The sequence below is a fragment of the Pituophis catenifer genome, unplaced genomic scaffold, assembly GCF_029215685.1.
Source record: "Pituophis catenifer annectens isolate HBS135680 unplaced genomic scaffold, rPitCat1.0.hap2 SCAF_1, whole genome shotgun sequence".
Classification (NCBI taxonomy): Eukaryota; Metazoa; Chordata; class Lepidosauria; order Squamata; family Colubridae; genus Pituophis; species Pituophis catenifer.
In genome coordinates this window covers 66,849,021-66,875,949 of record NW_027256881.1, presented here as the reverse complement: position 1 = coordinate 66,875,949, position 26,929 = coordinate 66,849,021, and the positions used below count along the sequence as shown (strand labels likewise).

The 26,929-nt window shown below is 36.5% G+C and overlaps 1 protein-coding gene across 1 annotated transcript; it reads left to right on the top strand.

The window, feature by feature from the left end:
- Positions 1-1,034: 1,034 nt before the first annotated feature.
- On the top strand, positions 1,035-22,643 carry EXO1 (exonuclease 1). The gene is made up of 13 exons (XM_070950636.1): positions 1,035-1,195; positions 2,340-2,459; positions 3,361-3,484; positions 4,855-4,992; positions 6,911-7,123; positions 11,176-11,363; positions 11,858-11,954; positions 13,465-13,693; positions 14,931-15,174; positions 17,723-18,203; positions 19,038-19,136; positions 21,377-21,567; positions 22,468-22,643. Exons 1-13 carry the CDS (start codon positions 1,035-1,037, stop codon positions 22,613-22,615), a joined length of 2,433 nt encoding a protein of 810 aa, XP_070806737.1. The 3' UTR covers positions 22,616-22,643.
- Positions 22,644-26,929: the final 4,286 nt, after the last annotated feature.

The following is a 26,929-nucleotide window of genomic DNA, read 5'->3' as shown; positions in this document are numbered from 1 at the left end:
GCCATACGCTAAATAAATAAATAAATTTATTAAATCCATTGTTTTCAGTGCCACTTAGAGCGCTTGGCTTGCTGCTTCAGAATCGGCACTTCTGCTTAAAACTTGACCTGCAGAGGATATCCGCTTCAAAGGAAAGAATTTATCTACTTTAATACATTTTTCCTCCCCTTCGCCTTCCTATGAAAGGGTTGGTCATTTGTATTGTTTTAGAGATTTCGTTTAAGCTTGTTTAGGATTCTTCTAGGCCTAGGTGTTAGTGGGATAAGAATGGGAAGCAGGGAGAAGCAACAACTTGGACATGAGAAAGTAATTCAGCAGCTTTCCAATTAAAGTTAATATTTATTTATTTATTTATTTATTTATTTACACAAATTTATATGTCGCCCTTCTCCCTAAGGACTCAGGGCGGCGAACACAGGTTAAAAACATACAATAATAAAAGGAAACGTAATTAAAACCAATTTAAAACAGCGACAATAAAAAAATAAAACCCAGGAATCAGAATCAACCCATTTGTTGAAACAGCCAAGTCTTTAGGTCTCGACGAAAGGAGCTGTCACTTTCCTTAGATGTGTTACTGCTAATTTTTCCCCCCTATACTATGTTAGATCAAAGGATTTTATGGATTTTGGAGAACATGAAAAGAGAGAAAGGTATGAACTAGAGATGAGACTATGTCTTGCGCCTGTGGCAATCTATTCCTGAAAGTTGATTCTAATATCAGAAAATCCTCATGTATCAAAATCAATTCTCAGTACAAGTGAATGTGAATGCAAGTTCTGTTGGTGCATGCTACAGCAAACCAGTTACCAGTTACTAATATTTTATATATTATTTTATTGATAACAATTTCTCTGATTAATCAAATTAATACATCTTGGTGAGGGTGTAGTAGAGCCTCTTTTGCACTAGAGGTCTATGGAAATTTTAGCGATGTGGGTTGTAAAGTTTCCTGGCCCAGCTCAGGAGCAACTATGAATCTGTTGGCTTTGTGTTTCTTTACTTTGCTTGCAGAATTCAACTGATACGATACAATGGGAATCCAAGGGTTGCTCCAGTTTATCAAAGAGGCAGCTGAACCTACTCATGTGAAGAAGTACAAAGGACAAGTAGTTGCTGTAGACACTTATTGCTGGCTGCACAAAGGAGCCTATGCATGTGCAGACAAACTAGCAAAAGGAGAAGCCACCGACCAGTATGTGCAAAACTATTTGACTGATAGAGTGGGTAAAATAGTAACGGATGTGGTGGGGGTGCCTGTAACCCTTTTTAGCCTTCAGGCTTTAACAGGCTTCTAGGCCAACTGGAAGGCTGCAGAAGGGGTTTTTTTGTGACATCACAGGACCCATTTTCAAAGATTTGGAGGGATGTTTAAAGCTGGATATTTCTGCATTTTAGCATTTCACATGAAAATTCATGTTTCCAACCTTTGGTGATTTTGCTGCCAAATTTCAGTGATATGCTTTTTACTGTTCTTACCAGCTTTAAAGGGTAGAAATTAATCTTTTTTCTCACCCCTTTAAGTTTCCATGCTTATTTATGTGTTCTCATGCCAAAAATTGTGATAGCAAAAAGCCCCTTTCATTTTATCACCAAATTTTGGGCACAAATGTAGAGTGCTTGGATTGGAAATGACAGGTGCATATGGGTTGAAGGTGCACAGCCATATAATCCCTTTAAGCATTTCAGTGGATCTTCTGAGGCTGATAGGCTGTGAATTTTAATCCTAAATTTGAAATAGAGTTCACTGAACAGGAAGATAGTCTCATTCTGAAAGCTGCATAAATGCTGCCTACCATTGTATTCCATCAGTAAGAAAGATGGGAAAGTTGAGCATATTAAGTATGTTGTTAAATGCATGAACTCAGAAAAATAACAGAACTTAATTGGCTTTTTCATGTTAATTACTTGTGAGAATTTTAAACATGATTTCTTAAATTTAAAAATAGTAATAGTAAATAATTATGAATAGTCGGTGCATAGGATTACAGCCTAAATTAAAAAATATTTCAAAAAGAAGATAATCTTTTTAATCTATAGGCTTTTCTTAAATAATTTAATATACAAGATGAAATATTTTTCTCTTGTATGATGTGTTTACTACAGTTAATTAAGTCAGATGACATTCTTCATTTACTTCTGTAAGCTAAGTATTTGACTAGGCACAAAATATAGATTTAGCTACATTGATATAAACTGCAACCATGGCTGATCATGTTGCTACCCTAATCTAATGGCAATTTTGTTGTTGCAAGCGGAAGTTGGCTTTGTTATGCAAATCATATGTTATGTTTCAAGATGTCATGACAAATGTATGAGGCTGGTGTTTCTTTTCACAGATACGTAGTTTATTGCATGAAACTTGTTGATATGCTTTTATCATTTGGAGTTAAACCAATTCTGGTATTTGATGGATGCACTCTGCCTTCAAAAAAGGAAGTTGAAAAAACAAGAAGAGAGTAAGTTATGTTTGCGTATACTAAAAAGCTGGAAATATTCCTTTTTTTAATCTTTCCAACTCAACAGAATAGTGGAAAGAAATTGGGATTCTGTTTTCTAGCAGAATAATACCTCAAAAACAAAGTGGGACCAAATTCGGTAAGGGGCAAATCAGCAAAAGAAAGATTGAGATCAAAATGGACTGGATCTGACTGGGCATTACAGAGAGAAAAAAATCCCCAAGGTATTCTCTACGAGTTGGGAAACGTCCCTACTATTATTAAGTAATAGCAATGAACAAGAGCTGTGGGTGACTCAGTGGCTTAATGACACTAGAGATGGTCTCTGCTCCAACAGTTTAAATCTTAGCACTTCATGTCAGGGTGAGCTCCCATTACTCACCTCAGTTTCTGTTCACCTAACAGTTCGAAAGCTTCTATGTGAGTAGATAAATAGGTACCACATTGGTGGGAAGACAAGTTGGTGCTCCATTGATGCATTCAAATTCCTGCCCACTCTGAACCTTCCCAATTGTGGTGTTTATTTGCGAGGTGACTCCGGAAGGGGCTATTGATGATGCTGCAGGAAAAGCCATTCATCTTCCTTTCTGGTACAAAGCCCTTTTGTGGGGTACTTTGTCCTACAACAGAGCTAGTAAATTGGCAGACAAACTATTACTCTACTATTATGGTCTTCTGGGTAATATAACAATGCCATATGCTAATAATAATAGTAACGAACATTATTACTGGACTTTATATTATTGATTATTGTTGTCTTTTATATCTGATTCTTAAGCTTTTATATGGTAAATCTCAAAAATGTACAGATATTTTTGAGGAGAATAGCACAATATTCTACTGATTTGTTATGAATGTGAGACTCTTAGATAATGTACCGGTATTTGTTATTATTTTGAAGAAAACGACAAACAAATCTCCTAAAAGGGAAACAGCTGCTCCGTGAAGGGAAATTATCAGAAGCAAGAGAATGCTTTGCTCGCAGCATTAATGTTACACATGCAATGGCTTGTGAAGTGATTAAAGTAAGTGTTTATATTTGCTACTATGAATTTCACTTTCCATGTCTTGATTTTGACATTTGCCTTTGATATCAATCTTAAGTTTGCATAACTTAGTTTAGAACAAAACAATGAATTGTGCTTATTTTATTGTAACCTTTAGTGGCGTATTTATAATAAAAGATATAACTTGAGACAAAAGCATTTTTCCACAACCACTAAATTAAAACGTTTACTATCACAGCTGGGTGGAATCTCCAGCCCCCCTCCGCCCCATTTTTTTTCTGTCAGGGATACATATAAACCTAATACTGATCTGATGGCTGATCTATATAAAAATGATCTATATAAAAATTTATGGACCATTAGTAATCTAGTATGACTGGGTTCTTTTAGAATTGGAAGTGTATTTAGGTTTACAAGGATGGCAATTGATAACAGCCATTGTACAGTCTTTTCATTTCTCCTTTACTTCTGTTTCTCCCCTCCCCCCCATGTGGGTTAGACCGGCAAAATGTTCCCCAGCAAGGAAATGTGTGTCCCCTCCTCAAGTTTCTATGGGCCAAGTCTGTGGAAAGAAAATATTACTGTAACTAAATAGTAAAAGCTGGTACAAGAACTAGAAAAGTACAGGTAGTCCTCGACTTATAACAGTTCAAAGTTACAACGGCACTGAAAAAAGTGATTTATGACCATTTTTCACACTTACGACCAATGCAGCCTCCCCACAGTCACACGATCAAAATTCAGATGCTTGGCAACTAATATTTATGATGGTTGAAGTGTCCCAAGATCACATGATCCCCATTTGCAGCCTTCTGACAAGCAAAGTCAATGGGGAAGCCAGATTCCCTTAACAACTGTGTCACTAACTTAACAACTACAATGGTTTACTTAACAATTGTGGCAGAAAAGGTTATAAAATGGGGCAAAACTCACTTAACAAAAGTTTCACTTAGCAACAGAAATGTTGGGCTCAATTGTGGTTGTAAGTTGAGGACTACCTGTATAGAGAGTGTAATTCATGAATTCAAGAAAGTGGAGCGAAAGCAGCTGGATTTCATTAGATGATTAGATTAGATTAGATTAGATTAGATTAGATTAGATTAGATTAGATTAGATTAGATTAGATTAGATTAGATTAGATTACGCTTTCCACTTTCATCATGTTATTTATCCAAGGAGATACAACTTGAATATTGCCACTAGAGTCCTGGAGAGCTAGTATTCTTTGTCCTAAACTCAAATACTAGCTTTTTAGAATCCCAGTCACAATATTCAAGTTCTAGCTAGCAGGTGAACTGTTCATTTATTATAAAGTAGTTTTATATGTTAATGTATAGTATTATGTGAGCATTTTGAATGTTGCATTATTTTTGTTTGTTTATTTGCAGGCTGCCCGAGCCCAAGGAATAGATTGTCTTGTTGCACCTTATGAAGCTGATGCTCAGTTAGCTTATCTGAACAAAGCTGGCATGGTCCAAGCTATAATTACAGAGGATTCTGATCTCCTTGCTTTTGGATGCAGAAAGGTAGGAAGTCTACATGGAAAAATCATTCCCTGATCCTCTTTGGCCCAGTCTTTTGCATTCCCTTCCCTTGCCAGCGTTAAATATAGCAAAATGTTATATCTTCAATTAGTTAAGGCAGACTTGAACAACCAACCTAAAAAGAGCCAACAATATGGTTTAGAAATTGGCAGTGTGCAATTTATACAATAAATTTCTATTGAAAGGTCGGCAGTTCAGCGGTTCGAATCCCTAGTACTGTACAATGGGGTGAGCTCCAGTTACTTGTCCCATCTTCTGCCAACCTAGCAGTTCAAAAGCACGTAAAAAATGTGAGTAGAAAAATAGGGACCACCTTTGGTGGGAAGGTAACAGTGTTCTGTGCACTTTTGGCGTTTAGTCATGCCGGCCACATGACCACAGAGACATCTTTGGACAACACTGGCTCTTAGGCTTTGAAACGGAGATGAGCACCGCCCCCTAGAGTCAGAAACAACTAGCACATATGTGTGAGGGGAACCTTTACATTTACCTAATTTATACAAATGAGCATGGATGCTTAGATTTCACTTTTTTCCATATGAGGGAGAATTTGCTTTCATATGCTTAGATCCAAAACTTGATATTTCTAAAGAGAAATCAAAAATGTGTGTGTATGTGTGTGTCTGCATATGAACACATGTGCTTGTAAATATACATGTGTGTGCCCTTGAAATATTTAATTTTAATGTTATCCTTACAAGAAGAGCCAAGGTGGCGCAGTGGTTAGAGTGCTGTACTGCAGCTACTTCAGCTGACTGCTAGTTCAGCAGATCAGCAGAACAAATCTCACCGGCTCAAGGTTGACTCAGCCTTCCATCCTTCCAAGGTGGGTAAAATGAGGACCCAGATTGTTGGGGGCAATATGCTATTTAGTATACTGTCTTCGTTGTAAGCCGCTCAGAGTCCTCGGAGAGTGGGCAGCATAGAAATACGAATAATAAATAAATAAGAAGGTAGGTGACTATTATGTTGAAAAAGCGTAGTTTATTAAGAACATTTAGGGAGTTCATGAACAGAAGTAAGAATAAAACTGGGGACTTTTGATTTGTGATGAATCTCTTTGCCACTACTTTGTACATCATCTCTGCCCTGAACTTAGAAGTATTTGTGATAAGGGCATGTAAAATAGAATGTTCTGCTAATTGCTATGTAATTAATTTCTCGTTAGGCTTAAAATTAAAATAACATTGTACAATGGGACAATGTTATTGTCCCATTGTTATGGTCCCATTGTAAATGGGACAATTAAATTTTTTATTTAATCCAACTGTAAAATCCTCCAACGTCAATTCAATTAATGTTTCCTTACTTCAAAAATATGCCAATAGTGTTTCTAGTGTGCAGTGCCAACAGTACAAACTGTGACCCATCAAGTCACATGAAATGTGTATTTTTGTTCTTAGCCCTCCTTCTGCCATCTGCGGTATGAGGCACCCACAATATTGTATGCTATGTATAGTATATGCAAAATTTTCAAAATGCTACAAAAGTGTTGTATAAGCATGGTTGATATTTGTCGAAATCCCTTGGCAGGCATTTGACAAAATGGTTTTCAAGAAATATTTTTACTACATCTGAGGTGAGTGAGATTAGGTTTTCAGATGTAGCAAAAAGAGAAAGAAAAGTTTACTGTATGTGGCTTCACTCGTACCCTTAATTTAGATAAATGTTGAGTATATTGATACTAGATGAATACTAGATAAAATTAGTAATGTTCAATAATATCAAAATGGTGAGTGGGTTTTTAGGGCAATCAAAGCCCCTTCCCTTTTTGCATGCACATTGAAATGAGGCAGAAGTTTGAACACCTGATGCTATCTACCATTTTGATGTGGTTGATACATCTGGTGGATGTTCCTTGAATATACATATTCATTCATGATTTTGTTTGCATTTCAAGGTGTTTCTTAAAATCGACAAATTTGGAAATGGCTTAGAAATTGATCAAGCTCGCCTCGGAATGTGCAAACAGCTTGGGGATGTCTTTACAGAAGAGAAATTCCGCTACATGTGTATTCTTTCTGGTTGTGACTACCTTCCATCCATTCATGGTATTGGCTTAGGCAAGTCTTGCAAACTAATAAAGATAGCCAATAACCCCGATATTATAAAGGTAATGGGTTCTCTGCATCTTGATTTATCTTCTATTTTCAAAAATCTCTATGGATAATGAGGAAAATCTGCTCTAGAACTTCAAAATGGTCCTTTCTTCTAATGAGGTTTAAGGAAGAAACATCCCCTTGAAGCTGCTTTATGAAACAATATGGTTCCCTGGAATCATATGGTGAAGCTTCAACAGGAAAAGGGGATTCACCCGAGAAAAACTTTTGAGTTGGGTTTAATGTCATGAATTCTCCCTCTAGTAGCTCTTCCCGTTTCAGATGCTAACATTTTCAAAACCTGCCTTTCTCACTTGGCTCTTTGACGGTAAAAGTAACTACTGTTTTTGGTTCTGAGTAGATAAGGCATTAGCAGGGAAGCAATCAAGGTAAAAAGTGAAAGTGGTTAGAATGGGGGGGAGAGAGTTGGTAGCCCACTTAAAGTTCCACCAAATCTCTGCCCAAGAGCTTTCTACATATACTTTTAATTACTGCCACATCTGCTTTGTCTTCAGCAGACCATCCTTTATGTCTGCTAGCTGTTACCAACACCGAGTTATTCAGAAAGAGTGCATGCTGGTTAATTTGCCATCTTAATTTGCCATAGGTTCTCGGGCAGGAATGGGCAACCTGTGGCTCCTATTGAACTATAGCTGTATCCTGTATCTCTTATAATTAGCCGTGTAGCTGTGCCTGCTGGAAGCTGTAGTTCAGCATCATCTGCAATACAGCTGGTTGCCTACCAGCATTCTGTGACATAAAAGCATCTTAGATAACAGGTGTAGCTCTGCTGCCTTTTCAGAGTTCTTTTAGGCCAGTTGTCACTTAATAAACAAATAGATCAAATAAAAAAGGCCTAATTTTTTCCCTTTCTTATCAGGGTCCCTAAAATAGGAGGAGCAGCTCATTAAACTGCCCTTTCTCCATAACCCTGGATTCTAAGAGACAAGAGAATCTGTAGCTACAATTGATAAATATATTTGTCACAGGGTGGCAGCACTGGATACAAAAGGAAAAAGATGCTTGGATGATAAGCAGGTTGTATTTGTTGGTATTTCCTTAAGCAGCCGAGTCATTTCATAGTATCATCAGCCGTTTGCTGCAACACAATTCCAGGAAAAGATGTGGCAGATAGACGCTACATGCACATTCTCACAAGCTCTCAAGCACCTTTCCCCCCTACAACTCAGAAGTGTTGCACAATCAGCAGCTAAGAATTTTCCTCTGAGGAGTTCAAGGTCTCCCATGACGGATGTCCCTGTTGCTGTGCATGCAATCTAACTCTGTATAAGTCATTAAGTTGGGATGGGTGGATTTTACATTTATCGGGTATTCAGGCCATTGACTTAAAACATTTCAGAATTTGCCTCACAACAGTATGTGATGATCTGTAAGAAAGGCATATGGTTGTTTGTGTTGGATAATAATTAGTGAAGGTCTTTGGCTTTCACAGCAAATTTAAGACTAGTCAACACAGTGTCATCTACTTGTTTCTTGTCACAGGATAGTAGAAATTAAAATGATGACATGTGAAGTGTTTGGCTTGGATCTGGAACTCACTTTCCTTCTTCCCCACTACCCTCTGTTTTTCATCTCTTTTTCTCTTTTTTGTTTGATTTGAGCAGGGCAGCATAAATATATCTCTAAGGTTTTTTTAAAAAAGTATTATATAATTTGACAATGATAATGTATTTTGGGATAAGTTGCTATCACTGACAATCAGATCATTTCGTTATAGTCAAGGAAATGAATGTCAAATTTGCTACTGCTTGATACACACACATGCATATAGGCTACTGCCATCGTAAGCTTATAATTTCTTTCCCACAATTTGTCCCAATGTTCTAACTCAATATTGTAGCAGAAATTTCTGGCCCAGCTTATCATTGTCTCTTTTACTGTCTCTTCCTCCATTTTATATCTTAAAAGAAAGTTCTATATTTTAGTGATCATTTTTCCTCCCGTTCCTTGCAATATTTTGTCTAATTCCAATTGTTTCTCATATTAGTTAGTTAGTTTAGTTTACTTGATTTATATACCGCCCTACTCCCGAAGGACTCAGGGCGGTGAACAGCCAAACAATAAAATACATAAATACAAAAAATTTAAAAACCAGTTAAAATCAAATTAAATCATTTTGGCCCAGACAAATTAAAACACCCCAATAATTTAAAAACAGATTAAAATTTACATATTAAAAGAGGGAGGAGATTAGGCCAAGCCTGCTTGATGGAATAAAAAAGTCTTCACAGCGCGGCGGAAGGTACGCAGATCCGGGATCCTCCGTATCTCTGCGTATCTCATATATGCCATATTGGTCACCGTCTTTTTTGAATCTTGTTTTAATTTGTAAATAAGGCCACCATTCCATAGCAATTCCTTGTTTTTTCAAGTCCTAGGCCAATTTTAATTCTCCTTTGTTATCCAAGAGTTCTGCGTAGCTCACCATTTTATAAAGATCTGTAGTGTTTGGATAGATCATTGCCTCCATCATCGATAACCAAATTGGGATCTTCGTGTAGTGATTTTTTTTTATTTTTTCCCAGGTTGCTTGTAGTTTTCAAGGAGATTGTTATGACAAAAAGTGTTCTATTCTGTCCTTGCTATTCAGTTGATTCAGGGGAGCAGGTGGGATTCTCATGATAAATGTTCTTATTTAGGAATGCATCCAATTTATTTCCTCCAGCATTCAGGTAACTGAGCATGGCAGGTACCATTTTCTAGAGATGTGGTAAAGTTGGGTTTGTGCCCCAGCATCTCAATATAATCAAAATCTATCAGTTCAGTTTATGGGGATTGGAACTGGGTGGGTGGGCTTATCCAAGCAGCGTAACAACTCACAATAATATGCAAGTTATGCAAAATCAATCAGAATGCAATTCAGACAGACAATTTTAAAGAACCTTGACTCCCAGCTCAGTCTCTGTACTGGAAATTAGTTTTTATTTCTTCCTCTGTAACAACTCAATCTACATTATCCGGAGGTGATTTCTAGGGTATCCTCCCATTTAAAAAGAGCCCATCATGCTTTCAGAAGCTGATTTGGAATCATCTAATTTAGGTAACCCTTTCAAAAAACTTCCATACAAGAGAAGAAATGGATTGGATTTAAATTTGCCCAGTGGACTGTGGAAAAAGTTGTCTAATATTAAGGTTACACATCAGGATTCATTGAGAGACAAGTGATCCAAGCTTCTTAACTCTTATTCAGAAAGCATCTTCTTTCTTCTTTTGTTAATTCCCAATGATTTTAACAATGTTTCTCCTGGGGAACTGAGAGCAGAAATTTTCCTAATTTTCCTACTAACTATAACTTTATGTAGATGCTTGCTCCTGTATCATCTCCTCGCTGAGAGATCTGGACATTAGGATAGAGGATGGTTTTTTTTCCCCTGTGAATGTATTTCCTGTTTCAGAGGATGTACCACTTTTCACATAGCAAGTTTTCCAAGTTTTCATGCAGCTATGGTTTGATTTCCTTTTCATACTGGGTACCTTAAAAGCAGTGGTGCTGCTTTCCTAGGCTTGCTCTCTATTTTAATGAATAGCAGAAAGAAGCTGTGCTCACATGATATCAAAAGAACTTCTGAATTATCCTTGAAGGGAAGCCCTATTATTTTCTTATTATGTTTTTGATCTATGCATGTTTGTTTGAATTATATTTAGGCTTGTTATACTTTTATAGTTTTGTAATTGGAAGAGAAAAGTTCTCTTTCATCCTAGAGACAGTTGTGCATCTTTTAGTTGTCCCTATAGAAAAAAAAGAGGAACAGTTCTGTGTTTAGGATATTCTCTACTTTAGAAAATAACCTTTCACATAACTCAGATGTTCTAGATTTTTTTCATGCAAAGTCCAAAGCACTGATATGTAGATTCATAAAGGTATTGGCTTAGATATTGACTTTCTTTCTGAACAACTGTTTCTAAGATCATTAGGGAATGATACGATAGGAGGAGAGATAATTATGGAAATTGTCCCCTAATCTGACTAAAGAGATTATTTATAAACTAAATAAACTTGTGTTTGCTATTACCCATGAGCACTATTTGTTCATTTTCCTGACAGGTCATTGGAAAAATGGGTCAGTATTTAAAAATGAATATTTCGGTAACTGAAGAATACATACAAGGATTTATTCGTGCTAATAATACTTTCCTCTATCAGTTGGTTTTTGACCCAGTCAGAAGGAAACTTGTTCCACTGAATGCTTATGAAGATGATATTGATCCAGAAACTCTAGTTTATGCTGGAAAGTATCCTTTATCAAATAAAAATGTAATATACTTAGAGGGCATAAAAATGTCACCATTGTTTCTATGTCAGTTGGTAAAATCCTTAAGCACTGCTATTGCAAAAAAGGAATTGTTTCCAGATCAATTGCTATTTAGATTTGATTTGGCTTATGTTGATTCCCTTCAGAATAGTATTAATCTTGAATAAATAGTAATGTTTTTTCAAATAATATAAGCCATTGTAGGAGGCCTGCTATTTCATAATCTCATTGAAACCTCCCGGAAAATGAAGTTGGGATTAAGTTATATGCAGTCTTAATCCCTCAGATAGCTATTAAGTTATTTAAGTTTATATCTACTTAAAACAAAGGTTGAAGTTTGTTTTTCATACATTGTAAAACTGTATGAACATTTCTATGTGAACTGTGCAGAGTTATGAACTCCATAAAATTAAACTATATAAAAAAGAAAGTTCTAATTAAAAGTGGTGCTTTTTCTGAGATTGATTCATTTAGATACTTTGATGATAGGACTGCTTTTCAAATTGCACTTGGAAATAAAGATATTTTCACAATGGAGCAAATTGATGACTACGATCCTGATGTATCACGGGTAATATTTTGTATCTAAAAAAATATTTTAATGGTCTATCAAGAACAATTTTGTCCTTGTGTTTTTGCTTGACTTTGAACTTAGACTTAGATAAATCTGAAGTATATAGAGTTATACATTTTATGCCAGGATTTGATACATTATATAAAAATCCTGTATCAAAACTACAATTTTAGATCATGTATTAGTTAAGAACCACTTGGAGGCACTACAAAACTATTTTTGTCCTTGTTGAGTCTCTTCAGGCATAAGTATCCTCTGTGCTAAATATTCTGTATTCAACCCTTTTATGTGATTTGATTTGAATTGACAGGAGGACTTGCTTGTTAACTATACATTAGATTTGACTTTATACAGTAAGTATCTTGGGTTGGTTGTCAATAACTTTTAGAAAAGGAAGTTCCATAGATGCTATGCTGAAAAGCCTTTTTTAAAAAAATAGTCTCATTGGAGAATTTTCTGATTTGGGGCCTCATGTGATGCCTTTTTTGTGATTTTTCAGAAATCATGGAAAATTAGCATAATGTCAGAGAGAATTGGAGAAGGACAATTGTTCCTACTTTCAAAAATAGGAGAAAAGGACTCATAATTTCAGTCAATTCATATCGATACAAGCAAAACTCCAGAGACACTATTAAGCAGTCAGTTTAGAAAATTGTTTTGAAAAAAAAAGTGACATAAAAATTATTTCTTATTTCTCATGTTATAAAGCAATTAGCTACTGTGTTTCCCCGAAAATAAGACCCTGGCTTATATTTTTTTTGAACCCTGAAATAAGCACTTGGCCTTATTGCCATGCGCTCAAAAGCCCAATTTGGCTTATTAACAGGGGATGTCTTATTTGGGGGGAAACAGGGTATATATTCTTAATATTTAGTGTTACTATATGTTTTGTTGTTTAAATTCTAATATAAAATTTTGGTTAATGTTAGAAATAAATTTAAATACCAAGATTCAGGAGAATCTTGACAAGTTGGAGCAATGGACAGAAACACAGCAAGATAAATTTCACCGGGACAAATGCAAACTCCTAGGATCATATTTGGCAATAGTTCAGGCAGCACAAAAGAAAAAGATCTGATGACTTTGTAGAACATAATCTGGAGAAGCATTGACAGCTGCAGGACACAGAGCTATTTTCAAGTGTCTGAAAGGCTATTGTATAGAAGACAATACAGAATCGTTCAGAGTTAAACCAGTTTTGGGTAGTACATCATCCGGAAAAACCAAAGCCATTACATAACTAAAGTCATTATCACATAGGCAGCTGTAATTCAAGAGTTTCCCAATCAGAAAGGTATTAAGGCATATATGAGTTGAAAAGATTGCAACAGTCAATCTTTTCAGTAGTCTTGATCACTGTCCTACGTTCCCTTTGTTCAGTGTCCAGTGGCAAGGTACCAAAACATGATTGAGAAAACTCTAAACTAGTAATAAAATTATCTTCAGTGTAATTTAGAGAAACAGAGTAATATAACTTTATGTTTTTCTTTCTGTTCTTTTGGTATAGCCTGTATTACCAAGAAGCCGCAGCTGGGATGTGAGTTATACTCAGGAGAAGTCATCCTATTTAAAGAGTATTTGGAGCAGGGACTACAAACCCTGTTTTACTGCAAAAATTGTAACAAATTCAACACCTTTGCTAGAGAAATCCACTACCCGAGGAGTTGAGCAGCTAATTAACTTAAAAGGACTCAAACTTCCTAGCAAAATGCTAGTGGCAAAAAGACCAAGGCATGGTATGATTGCTACATTTTTAATCACACACACACACACACACACACACACTATATATATATTGCTCCTAGAAGCACGAAGCCGAAAACACCAGCCTGAAGATGACGAATGAGACTTCGTCGAAACGTCGCCAAGACACTTCCAATTTTACGCGGGAGAAGACCCGAATAACCAAAGACCTACATATATATATATATATATATGTATGTAGGTCTTTGGTTATTCGGGTCTTCTCCCGCGTAAAATTGGAAGTGTCTTGGCGACGTTTCGACGAAGTCTCATTCGTCATCTTCAGGCTGGTGTTCTCGGCTTCGTGCTTCCAGGAGCAATGTGAGATCGCAGCTGTCTCTTCCTTTTAACTGCTAGTGGGGGTGTGAGCTGATTGGGTGGGAGCTTGGCTGTGTTCTGATTGGGTGGAGGTGTGTTCTGATTGGTTAGGGCTTGGCTGTGCTCTGATTGGATGGGGGGTTGGTTGTGCTCTGATTGGATGGGGGTGTGTTCTGTTTGGGTGGGGGCTTGGTTGTGCTCAGCTTAGTCTGAGTTGCAGGGGGATTTGAGCTGGTGAGCTGCGTTGTTGTTGTTTGGCTTCGTGTTTGTGGCCGTGCGAGCTCTTCATGGTGGGTGTCAGTCTGCTTCATGTATGGATTGGAGGGGTTTAAAGTGGCTAATGATGCAGCTGCGGTCTGGCTTCTGGTCCTTGGTCATGGCTCATTATCAGTGTGGGTTTGAGTTTGCTTTCTGCGTGGATGTGTGCTGGTGACATCCTGTGTGGCTCTCATGAGTGTGGGTCTGGTGTCATTCGTCGTGTTAGGGACCCGCCTCCCAGCCATTTGGAAACCCGCCCTTATTGACAAACGAGTCCCTAACACGACGAATGACACCAGACCCATATATATATTATGAAACAAAGTCTTAAACTAATTTTATCTTTAGCATGTAAATCTTGAATGCTCAATACAATGGTTAGGGAAAAATAAGCATTTACCAATAGCATCTTTCTTAATTCCTTATATATATTTCTATACATCACCCAAAGGTATTATTAACAGAACACTTATGTTTAAAAAAAACATAATTTGTTTATTTCTTTTGACTCTTCAATTTTTCTTTTTCTCTTTTGGGGTAAACTAGTATACATCTATAGTATTTGTCTACTCTATTAATATCAATCTATTAAAAATGCTGATATAGATCTAGTTTCTAGTAGAATTGAACTTAATTCATCTTTTCTATATTTAGAAGAAGTATCAGAAGAAGAACTGTTAAGCCAGTATTTTTCGAACTCAAAAAAAAACAAAACAGAAAAATGTGATGAGAATGAGCAACGTTTTAGTGGAACATCTGCAGTCTGTGCTTCCCAGGACTCATGCAAAAATAAGGACAATTCTTGTGTTCAGCCCAGGCTTAGAAATAAATTTGCCACTATTTTTCAGAAGGAGAATGAAAACAATGGTGCAGTGGTTGTTCCAGGAACCAGAAGCAGGTATGTGTCTTTAAATTGCGTTCCCGCAATTTCAGTTATTTAAAAAAAAAAAATAATAATATTTTTTTAAAAAATCTTAAACACTATCAGTAGAATCAGATAGTCTAATCAGGATTACACAGTATATTATGAAATATAATTAATATCACAGCTACTTTATTCAATATGGAGCTCTCCATGTGAGACTGTGCTGGCTGAGAATTCTAGGAATTGCAGTGTCTACATCAGTATTTTTCTACCTTGGCAACTTTAAGGTGTGTGGATTTCAACTCCCAAAATTTTCTAGCCAGTAAGCTGGGGAATTCTGGGAATTGAAGTCTACAAACCTTAAAATTGCTAAACTTGAAAAACATTAGTCTACACAATTAGAGCCTTAGGAACACCTGATTGCTTGACATGTCAAAAAGTGACATGAGGGATCTATGTGATTAATGTCTTCAACCCTTATAAGAATCTATAGATATGCAGTCATTTTTATGGACTTAAATGTTAAAGCATTTAAATTACAAATTGCCAATGATAAGCTGATGAGGCAAAGGATGACATGAGGATGTGGCCATAAGCACCTCAGGAATATTTTTTTAAAAAACACTTTTAAAAAGTTAATTGCATAAATAAAGGTTGCCACTGTTTGATAGCAGTTCAATTACAATTCAACTTTATACAAGCAAGATTTTACTTTGATTTCTTCCGAGGCATCTCCCAAGTGAGACTATTCTAAATATTCTGTATTGGGTTATAATTAGTAAATACTTTGCAGACTATGTGAACAAGCTCCCATCACTCGATCCCTAGCCTCTGCCTACCCAACAGTTCGAAAGCATGCAATATACTGAGTAGATAAATGGGTACCACTTTGGTGAGACAAAAACTTAGCTGCGTTCATTTTGTGCTGAGAATGGAAGCCGGCACTGGACATGGCTGGAGGAGAGGAGAGGCATTGTGACATGAGACAAGGCGAGACTAGAGGAGAGCCTAGAAGAGCCAGCTACCTGAGCACCCCTCATTGTTTGGTGTAAAAGCAAGTTCGGCCCTACAGAGGAATTATTGAGTCTGTCATCTGCACCTCTATAACTGTCTGGTTTGGTTCTGCAACTCAACAAGATAGACACAGACTTCAGAGGATAATTAAAACTGCAGAAAAAACAATTGCTACCAACCTGCCTGCCATTGAAGCCCTGTATACTGCACGAGTCAAAAAGAGGGCTGTGAAAATATTACTGACCCCTCACATCCTGGACATAAACTGTTTCAACTCTTACCTCACTTAACTCAAAACGACGCTATAGACCACTGCACACCAGAACAACAAGAACAGTTTTTTCCCAAACACCATCACTCTGCTAAACAAATAATTCCCTCAACACTGTCAAACTATTTATTAAGTCTGATTACTATTAATCTTATCATTCCCATCACCCATCTCTTTCCACTTATGACTGTATGACTGTAACTTTGTTGCTTGTATCCTTATGATTTATATTCATATTGTTTCCTGATTGCTTATTTGTACCCTATGACTATCATTAAGTGTTGTACCTTATGATTCTTGATGAACCTATCTTTTCTTTTATGTACACTCAGAGCATATGCACCAAGACAAATTCCTTGTGTGTCCAGTCACACTTGGCCAATAAAAAATTCTATTCTATTCAGTGCAGCAAGAATAGATGTACAAGTGCCGAACAGAATGCATTAGCAGTCTAGCTTTCAGGACTGCATTGTGTCTAATGTGTAGATATCCCTGACACTGTATCCCATATGCAATCTCTCTCTCTCTCTCTCTCTCTCTCTCTCTCTCTCTCTCTCTCTCTCTCTCTCTCTCTCTCTCTCTCTCTCTCTCCCCCTCCCCCTCCCCCTCCCTCCCTTCATTAGTAGGGACTTCATTAGACAAGGGCAATACTTTCTTCTGTTTATTTCTGATCTTATATATTCTGTGTATGAAAAAAAAAACCAAAAAGGTTATTTACGTTGGCTTAGAATCACAAAATATTTTTTCTTAATTGTTAAATAAACAAAGGCTATGCCACCAAACCCTAATATGCATAGTATGTTCATGTAAAGCTATTTATTATTTCACTATAGAATATAATGAATTTAGAAAACATGATCCAGTGTTCTGAACCTCAAAGATTCTAGTTATAATGCAATTATGACAGATTTGCATTTATGTTGCAATGTGTTCAACATATTTATTTGATTCATCTCCTGGCTTTCTGGTTGAATGACATGACTTTCATGCGAACCTGTGTTATATATGCATCATCTGATTCACAGATTTTTTTAACATTAAAAATAAATATTAACTAGCGTGTTTTGACATATTACATAAGCACCGTAAAACTATTGAGAGTGGTAAGAAAGCATAGGTCTAGCATAGGTTGTTATAATTCACTAATTTCTAATTATTTCAGCATATGTCCATAATTTTAACTTATGTTCATAATTTCCTTTTTCAGTAAAACTGTAACATTTTAACATGATTAGATTAATGCACACAGTTTTTAATATCTCTCATTTCTTCTTATACTCGGTCAACGTATATTAGGTTTTTCTGCAACATTGGAGATCTGCCTGAGACTATATCAAAGAATAAAACTGACCAGCCTCTACAGGACAATGAGGCTGATAGTCCAACTAAGGAAATAAACAAATTAACAGAAGACCAGAGTCCCTGTTCATCGGAGACTGGAGAAATAGAAAGACTCTTCTCAACCACACCTGGGGTAGGACAGTCCAGCTGTTTCACTTGGTCTAGAAGCTTTGCAGAGAAATCTTCGACTCCTAGCCTATCACAAAGCATAGCACTGCTAAAGCAGTATCAAAGACCAAGTAAAGATACAAGTGAAGACTATAGTGTGACTGGCTCACAAATAACCTCACCAGCAAATAAAGAGTCTGATGAAGAGACATCACCTTTAAAAGAACTGCGGTGTAAATCAAAACAGAATCTTGACAAGCTGTTGCAAAGCAAGGTGGATACTTCAGAAAAGTCCCCAGTGACCAAGAAAAATGCTACACCTGCCAAAGTAAGATTATTCTATGTTTTAGTTAAGCAGTTTATTAAATTGTCATGGCACTCTCAAGGGATTGTCCAAATCTGTTCTTATTTGTTGCAATAGCTACACATCTGGCTTCCCTTTCATAAAATAACTTCTGTTTATGAAAACTCAAAGTCTGCCTGCCTGCCTGATAGTCTGTTTATTGCGGTAAACGAATACATTTTAATTTGATTAACTGCTAAGAGTGTCGGAATGTGTTAAGCAATGAGATGTTTTCATTTTCTAATAGACATTCTGATATATATCATCATTGGTTTTAATAGGGCTGACTTTCATGAAAGTTGGTACAGGATTATACCGTTTCCCTGAAAATAAGACATCCCCTGATAAGCCCGATTGGGCTTTTGAGCACATGCACTAAAATAACCCCCCCCCAAAAAAAAAGCCCTCCCCAAAATTATTTAAACACATGCATAGCCAATCCCCGCCATTTCCTCTGGTTAGGGTTAGGGAGACAGAGCTGGAAATCAGGTAAAACTGCAAGAGAAGCCCTGTCTTGCTCCATGTACCCCAAACTAATAAGACCTCCCCGAAAATAAGGCCAAGTGCTTATTTCGGGGTTCAAAAAAATATAAGACAGCATCTTATTTTCGGGGAAACACCGTAATTGTTGTGTCACTTTGCTAGTTATTGGAAATTAATTCTAATATCGCTTTTAAGAAGCATACAGTACTGGGTTGAAAAATCATAACTGTTTTGCTCTACTTCATTTAGGCATAGCTTCAGCCATTTTACTTTTAAAAATAACATGGAGTTCACATTTAAGGTAAAATAATGCCTGTCTTTTTTTTTAAATGGCAGGAATCTGACAGCAGTCCAGAACCAGATGATAATCTAAATTCTCAGATCCTTCCATTTTCAGAATGTAGAGATAATAAGAACACAGTTCCCAAAAATATGGTATATCTTTTTCCTCTTTTTCATTTATAATTCCTGCTTTCTATCTCAATACTAAAGTAGGACTTGCAGACAGGACCTGTTTTAACATGTATGGATTAATCATAACATATTCTAGATATTACTTATGATCACCATCATCCTGTGATATAACTAAAATATTACTCCTGTTCTCCCCTCTCTTACCTCAGAGCTATTCCTAGTACTTTGAAAGTACAGGTATTCCTTGTCTTACAGCAGTTCAATTAGTGACTGTTTAAAGTTACAACGGCACTGAAAAATGTGACTTACGACAACTTTTCACACTTACGTCCATTGCAGCATCCCCATGGTCACGTGATCAAAATTCAGATGCCAGATTGACTCTTAACAACCTTATTATAAACTTAACCACTTCAGTGATTCACTTAACAACTTGGCAGGAAAGATTGTAAAATGGGGCAAAACTCACTTAACAAATTTGTCACTTAGCAACTTATGTGGTCATAAATTGAGGACTCCCTGTATACATAGGGTTGTCATATTACTCATGTTAGGGCTGCAATAGCTTCTTGCAAGTGATGTAGGCCTCTTTTCAAATAGCTAAAACTGCAGCTGAGCTATTTGATATGAGATTCAGACTTTAGGCTCTATCTTCTTTCACCTTTATTTTAAATGGAAGTAGTTTGGCGTCATATGCAAATTCAGTGATCTTGTTTCAACCAAAGTAAGCTTTCAATGAAATCTGAAAATTTTTGATTTGACCCTGAGATCTATCATAAAATCATTAAATTGCCTAAGGCATCCCAGATCAGGCTGCCAATTGCAGTACAATTGAAAAGGATTATTTAATTAAGCATGTATGGAGTGCTTTAAATCATGCAAATCTTATTATTTCAGATCATGTTATTTTTTTCACCTTTTGCACAAACAGGAAAGAGAGAATAAGGAACGCTCTCTCCTTAAGTTCACTACAGAGATCTATATCATGGTTTCAGTCAAAGTTGTGCAGTATTTTTTAAACTGAGAAGTTACGTTATATGCTAGAACCATCAAACACTGTATTTGATTTCATTTTAAGATCACATTTAGTTAACAGAGTATAAGTTATATATATTTGTAATGTTCCACTCTGATGGTAAGATTTTGGATTAGGTTGAACACAGCTGGTTTCAATAGTTGATCAAACATGGTAACATTGGATTTTTTTTCCTCTGTTTCTTTAATTTAGTTTCCTTAGTGGGAAAATATTGTTAATTTTCCTTTTGGAAATAATATTAGTCATTTGATCCCTATTGAGTAAAAATTCCAATACTGTATTTATCAAGAGAGAATGAACACTGAGCAATGAAGCCTCATATATATATAGATACACTGAAAAGTTTGTAATGGCTGATTTATGTTATTTTAAGCTTTATTTTTGGTGATTTATTGTTGTTTTTTTAATTCTCTGCTGTAAGCCATTTTTAATAAACTTTGCCTACAGAATCCGTAAAATGTCATTAGTTGATTAAAATACTTCTTTATATTCTTCAGAATTATACTGACATCTTGTGGTTAGTTACTTCTTTTTCCTCATTCTTGAGGTATGTGTATAGTAACCATTGTTTGCATAATTGTATTTGTATTTTAATAACAACATGGTTTGGATTATTATATTGTTTTCAGTGTGTTTTAATACTGGTTAACGTTAAGATTTTAATACAAGTGAAACTTTCAGAAATATTTTGGGGTGAGTTTGCATAACAATTAGATTAAATGGAATTGTTTCTAGTTATTATATTGTAAGAAGCCCGACTATTTTTCTCAGCATGTTATATGAATCATGCTGTCCCACTAACCCAGTTTGTTTCGATGTAGCATCAAATGAAAATCCATTGTCTGTTGCTAATTTGGGTTTAGAGTTAAGTGTGCTATACAAATCCAGTCTTTAAGTGTTTGAAATGATATGCATGTTCAACTATAAAAATGCTTTTAGTAGCTGTCAAGTAGTGTCAAGTCCCTTGATGCTCTCTGAACTAGGCAGTTTCCTTGCAGTGGTTTCATTGCCAAACTAGGTAATGTGCCTGCACTGATGATGTTACCTAGTTCGGTAATAAAATGACTGCAAGGAAACCACCTAGCTCAGAGAGCACCAAGGATCCCACAGTTCATCCCTGAAGTTACAAATATTTTCGTCTATCAATGTCTACTCTTTACAGGGACAATTTATAAGACTTCACTGAAACAAAAGATTTTTTTACACACTCTCTCTCTCTCTTCAGATTCCTGCATTATGTAGAACCAATTCTCTAAAATCTCCTATGGTGACAAAATATAAATTACTGATGCCCGCCAAAGTTAGTGGCTTAAGCAAGAAAATAACAAGTATAAAGAAAAAAAACCACGATGCTGAAAACAAGTCAGGACTGCAGGTGAAAATTAATGATCTCTGGAAGAGCTTCCAGTTCAAAAGGTGAATCTCTTTTAATCTAACTGTTCAATTGTTTTATTTTAATGTTTTGTGGAGAAAGGGAAGTATTGATGAAACAATATATGGTCCTAAAACATGGCATTAGCTTATTACTTTTCAACAGAATAGTGCATTTATAGTCCTTAAAGTAACCATTTGAATCCCCAAAGAATTAAGTTTGTCTGCTGATGGAGGCGGCCAAGAGTGGAGATAAGGGAGGGGGGACATAAATATTTAAGAGAATTCATTTTGCCTCTAATTTTAGGAGTATTTGTTGAATTCCATCCTCTTTAAATGATTAGGAATAAAATATATACCAAAGAAACTTTTATCTCCTGTGGTTGTAGCTTTATTAACTGCAGAATTCTTCCATTTGCTTAATATTTGCATTTATCTACAGATAATGGATTTAACTGATTTATTTACATATTTCTTTACTCATAACAAAATATACATGTTCTGAGGGATTATTTTTAAGGTCAGAACAAAACCAAACTATCAGTTATCGTCTTACCGATTCCTCTTCTATGTCTGCTAAAGTATTAATTTTTATCTTCGAGGCAGTTTTCAGAAATAAGTTTTCATTCCTTCTAGCTTCACTATTTTTCCATAAAGCAGTTTCTCCTTGGCTTTGCTGGTACCTCCTGCTGCTGGGGAATAAAGAGCTTGCAACTTCTTGAGACAAAAGTAGTATCTTTTCTTCCATCTTGGGTAACTGACTTTGGCAGGACTTACTTTCCAAAAGTAGTGGGGAGGTAATGGAGAGAAAGAATAATCCAACCAGCCAGTTGTTTTTATTGGTATGCAGTAAAAATGTAGCTCTGACAATAAATCCAATTCACTTTAAACTTTGTTAATACTCCTCTATACCACTATTAACCATACATTTTTTTTTGCTTGTAGGGAATCAGAAATACTACCTTCCTGTAGAAAATCAAAACCATTGTCTCCAATTAAAGATAACAATAACCAACTCCCTCCAGACACATGTGATGAAACTTTTGATAACTGCAATGGAAAATATTTCAGTGAAGTGGTACTGCAGATCTGAGCAATTCTGTAATCCCTGTTCAATTTCTGCATGAATTTAGATTATTTCTGGACACAAAAAAAATCAAAGTAACACTTGTGTATATATATATATAGACTTCAGCTAACATTATCAACTTCTGTTTTGAAAGAAGCAAAATGAAACAATATTATGCTTTTTGATGCATTGAATAAAATCTTTTGATACAAATAGATTGCTTGACTATATCAGATGTATGAATACAAAAAAACGTTTTTGAAAAAGTCAGCAAACTGAACAATCTCTGCAACAAAGTGGGTCCAAATAATTCAATAAAGGAAGTAAAATCTAAAAAGTTAGGAAAACGGGTATTATATTTAAATATATAAATTATATTTTATAATTAAAAATTTCTTATGCTGAATTTCATACAACAATAATCAAGTGGGGATGATAGTGGATTACAAAGAAGTCCTTGAATTATGGCAGTTCTTTAAAATATTTAAAATATTCTAAAATTGAAGGAAGTGCTTCCCTCTTGTACCTCTACCGAAACACATTATTTTCCTAGCAGTACTCATCACCCAAATTTGCTATTAGGACAATGAATGTTTCACATAAAAGGTACTTAAAATGCTATTACAGTACGTATCCAAGTTGCAAGAGAGGGAATTGCTGGTCAAAATCAATTTGATTGTATTGGTTGGAGTGCACTGAGAGTTTAAAACACAGAATTTGGATTTAAGATAGTTTCACTTCTGGTCCAAACTACTTGGGCACTAGACAAACCCTGCAACAAAATACAACCCGTAGGCTGTGTGTGATCTGCCAAGCAGCCAACTGAAGTCTGCTGGTACATTTTGAAAAATAATCCACCAAATGCCATCATCAGGAAAGATTCATTGCCACCTGTGTTTTCCCAGTTACTTTCATCTTGAGAGACAAGCATCTCAACACCTCCAGGCTTCACAGATACTGCCAACTCCAGTATTGTCCTGCACCCCTAGCACCAAATAGCTGATTGGCATGCCAGGTATCTCATGTGGCCCACAATTTAATTTAATTTAATTAATTCAATTTATATGCCGCCCCTCTCCAAAGACTCAGGGCGGCTTTGAAATTCTATTTCCATTATCAATCTTGCCCTTATAATAAATAATATGCTGTAATGTAAGTAATATGTTGTGAAGTTTGTTGTTCATAAAATCACTTTAGTTTGTGGTGTCTGTCTGATTTAATGTTTAATGTTTTTGAAATGTGTAGGCCATTGGAGTTGGGTGGCCAATGCATTTAAATAAATAGAAATAATAGCTTCTCCATAAGTTGCACAGGCGAGTACTGGACTCTTGCTTTCATTCTCCCTATGTGAATAATAACCTAGTAAAGATGATAGCTAGAGTGTTGCATGTTTGTTGAGTGCAGTTTGGGATATTTTCAGACAGATTGGCTGGGGCTATTCTGCAGGGAAGGCAGCCTTCTCATGCCCTCTGGACTCCCTTTTGCTGGACAACAGATCTATTGAAGGCAGCCTGCCTCATCTGGATTTCCTAAGGGACTGTGCTGCTCTAGGTGCTATTGAGAGCACTTTTCTGATATTTGGATTGAAGTAAAATGCAAACATGAGTTTGGTAGCCTTTGTTTTTGGCTACCAAAAGTCTTGGCCTGGCTCTGCTCAGTTCCGTGCCAACTTATCCATGATGCTTACTGACAAAGCTGCCTTAGTTCAGAAAGCAGGTATGGATTGCAACCAGAGTAATGTTGGACTAGCTACTTTGGACTTGCATGTCATGTGGAGCTGTAATGTGGCATTGCTGCTTTTGTAGTTTGCCCAACCCTAGTTAAAACCATGGTTTCACAGGATGTGTGCATTCAATCTCACTTGTTTCCCAGGAAAGTCATTCAGGACAGAAGAGGCAAGTATCAGAAAATAAGCATAAAAATAATAATATTGGGAGGGGAGAGCTGTTGTATATAAAGTAATTATTTCTTTTTAGAAATATTTATATTTCTCATGGTTTGTTTAAGCTCATCTGTTTCCATCTCCAAGGTCTTTCAAACTGCCAATTGGTACTCAAGGCAAAAATGTGGGCCTGTTGTTTCTGGACAACCTCCCTATCATGGAGCATGGACTGAGGTAACCGCAACAAACCTGGCACATTTGAAGAGCAACTGCTTTCAAAGGATAGATGAGGTTGCTAAGCAACTGGCAGATTGGCTAATGGGTCTACAGCTTAATCACAGTTCAGCTGGAGTGTGAGATGTCTAATATGTCAGAGGCTCAAGGCTTCAAAATCTAAATTAATATTTGTGTTGGATTGAAAGGTTCACGGAGGTTAGCTGCGATGAACACATCCATCTTTTCAGAAAGCAATGCCTATGATATAATTTGAAGGAGTCCCATGGCTCAGTACTGAATTGCTTTTGGTTTCCTGTGTCTGACATATGGTTTACTGACACTATATTTCTTCCAGCAGAAGGATGAATGAGAAACACTTTACTGTACATAGAATGGATGATCTGACTCAAATAGTTGCCTTAGTTCAATACGAGATCAATATTATCTAATTAAGAATATTAAAGGAGTGGGTGGGAATTATTCTAGTCAGGGTTCCATTTTCATCATTCAGTGGCTACTGAGCATGCTCAGTCTTTATTTGTCTTTATGATTTTTATTTTTTAGTTAAATTCCTCTAAAAACTTGCACTTCTCTAAATGGATATCCTCATGCCAATGGATCAGTTGTTTGACTATATAAACTGTATTACTCATCGTCCTATCACTAGAAACTATTTCTAAATGGTTTTAGACATGTCAAGAACTGCCCAAATGCCATTTTAAAGAAATTACGTATAAGATGAGCCTACCCATAAAAATTAAGACTGTTACACTTGAAAAAGCTAGGTTGAGCAAAGCACTGCTTTTTGAAATGTTAAATGTGTCCTTTGGAGGGTTTCTTGGCTGGACAATCAACTGTCAGTTATCTGTCGTTTGACTAAAACTACACTGTTGATTGCTGTACTGGCTGCCTGCACATATGTGCACATGCAGAGATGCCTCATTTCTCTGGAAATCTCAATAGAAGTATTGGCTGTACATATGCATACTGTACACGCATATAGAATGAGGAATAGGCTTCAGAACAACTGCACAAGCTTTTCAAAGGACATGGTTGTGATTCACTCATGTTAATACATTTTGTACTGAATGCTTTGCATGTCTAATAAATGTATAGGTTCCTGCCTTTTATTTCACCCATTTAATAGTCAAGATAATATGATCTATGGTATTTTGCATAGTTTCTCTGACCTCTTTTAGAATGAGAGATATACTTTAAATTTGCAATATTCTGTCCAAGGATAAAACTAATATTAGAAAGTGTACCAAATTTAATTTGAAAATCCTTGACAACGATATTCCAAATATCTGTCTTTCCCAGCACTCTAAGATGATGACAGGATCTTTGGTGTATAATACAAATGCAATATAAGTATACTACTTTGGAGTAAACAGTTTTAAAATTACTGCTGTGCACTTAAATTCAACTGTGAATAGAATAGAATAGAATAGAATAGAATAGAATAGAATAGAATAGAATAGAATAGAATAGAATAGAATGCTTTATTGGCCAAGTGTGATTGTACACACAAGGAATTTGTCTTTGGTGGATATGCTCTCAGTATACATAAAAGAAAAAAAAAACATTAATCAAGAATCATAAGATATAACACTTAGTAATGACTTAACTAGGAAGAGAAGCAAGATGATGGTGTTAGTTCTTTGCTTGAGGACATTCCCTAGTCCCGTGAGGGCGAACCTATGGCACGCGTGCCACAGGTGGCATGCGGAGCCATATCTGAGGGCACACGAGCATTGCCCTAGCTCAGCTCCAGCACACATGTGCATGCCGGCCAGCTGATTTTCGGGCCTTCCGGGCCCACCAGAAGTCAGGAAATGGGCTGTTTCTGGCCTCCGGAGGGCCTCCAGGGGGGTGAGGAAGACTGTTTTTGCCCTCCCCAGGCTCCTAGAAAGCCTTTGGAGCCTGGGGAGAGTGAAAAATGGGCCAATCATGCCATCATGTGCCAAAAGCGGGGAGAGTGCAAGGAGAGCATGTGCACATGCGTGGGAGGGCAGGGTGCGGGGGGGGCATTGAATTATAGGTGTGGGCACGCACGCGCACAATCCCCCTGTGCTCTCCCCCCGCTTTTGGCACGCAACGTCAAAAAGGTTAGCCATCACTGCCCTAGTCAGTTAGTAGCGCTTCATTATAATACCCTTTTAAAATTCAATTTGTGGGGGCAATAAGCTGACTTTGTATAAAATATGCAAAAGAATGAAGGCTATTGCTTAACGCATTGT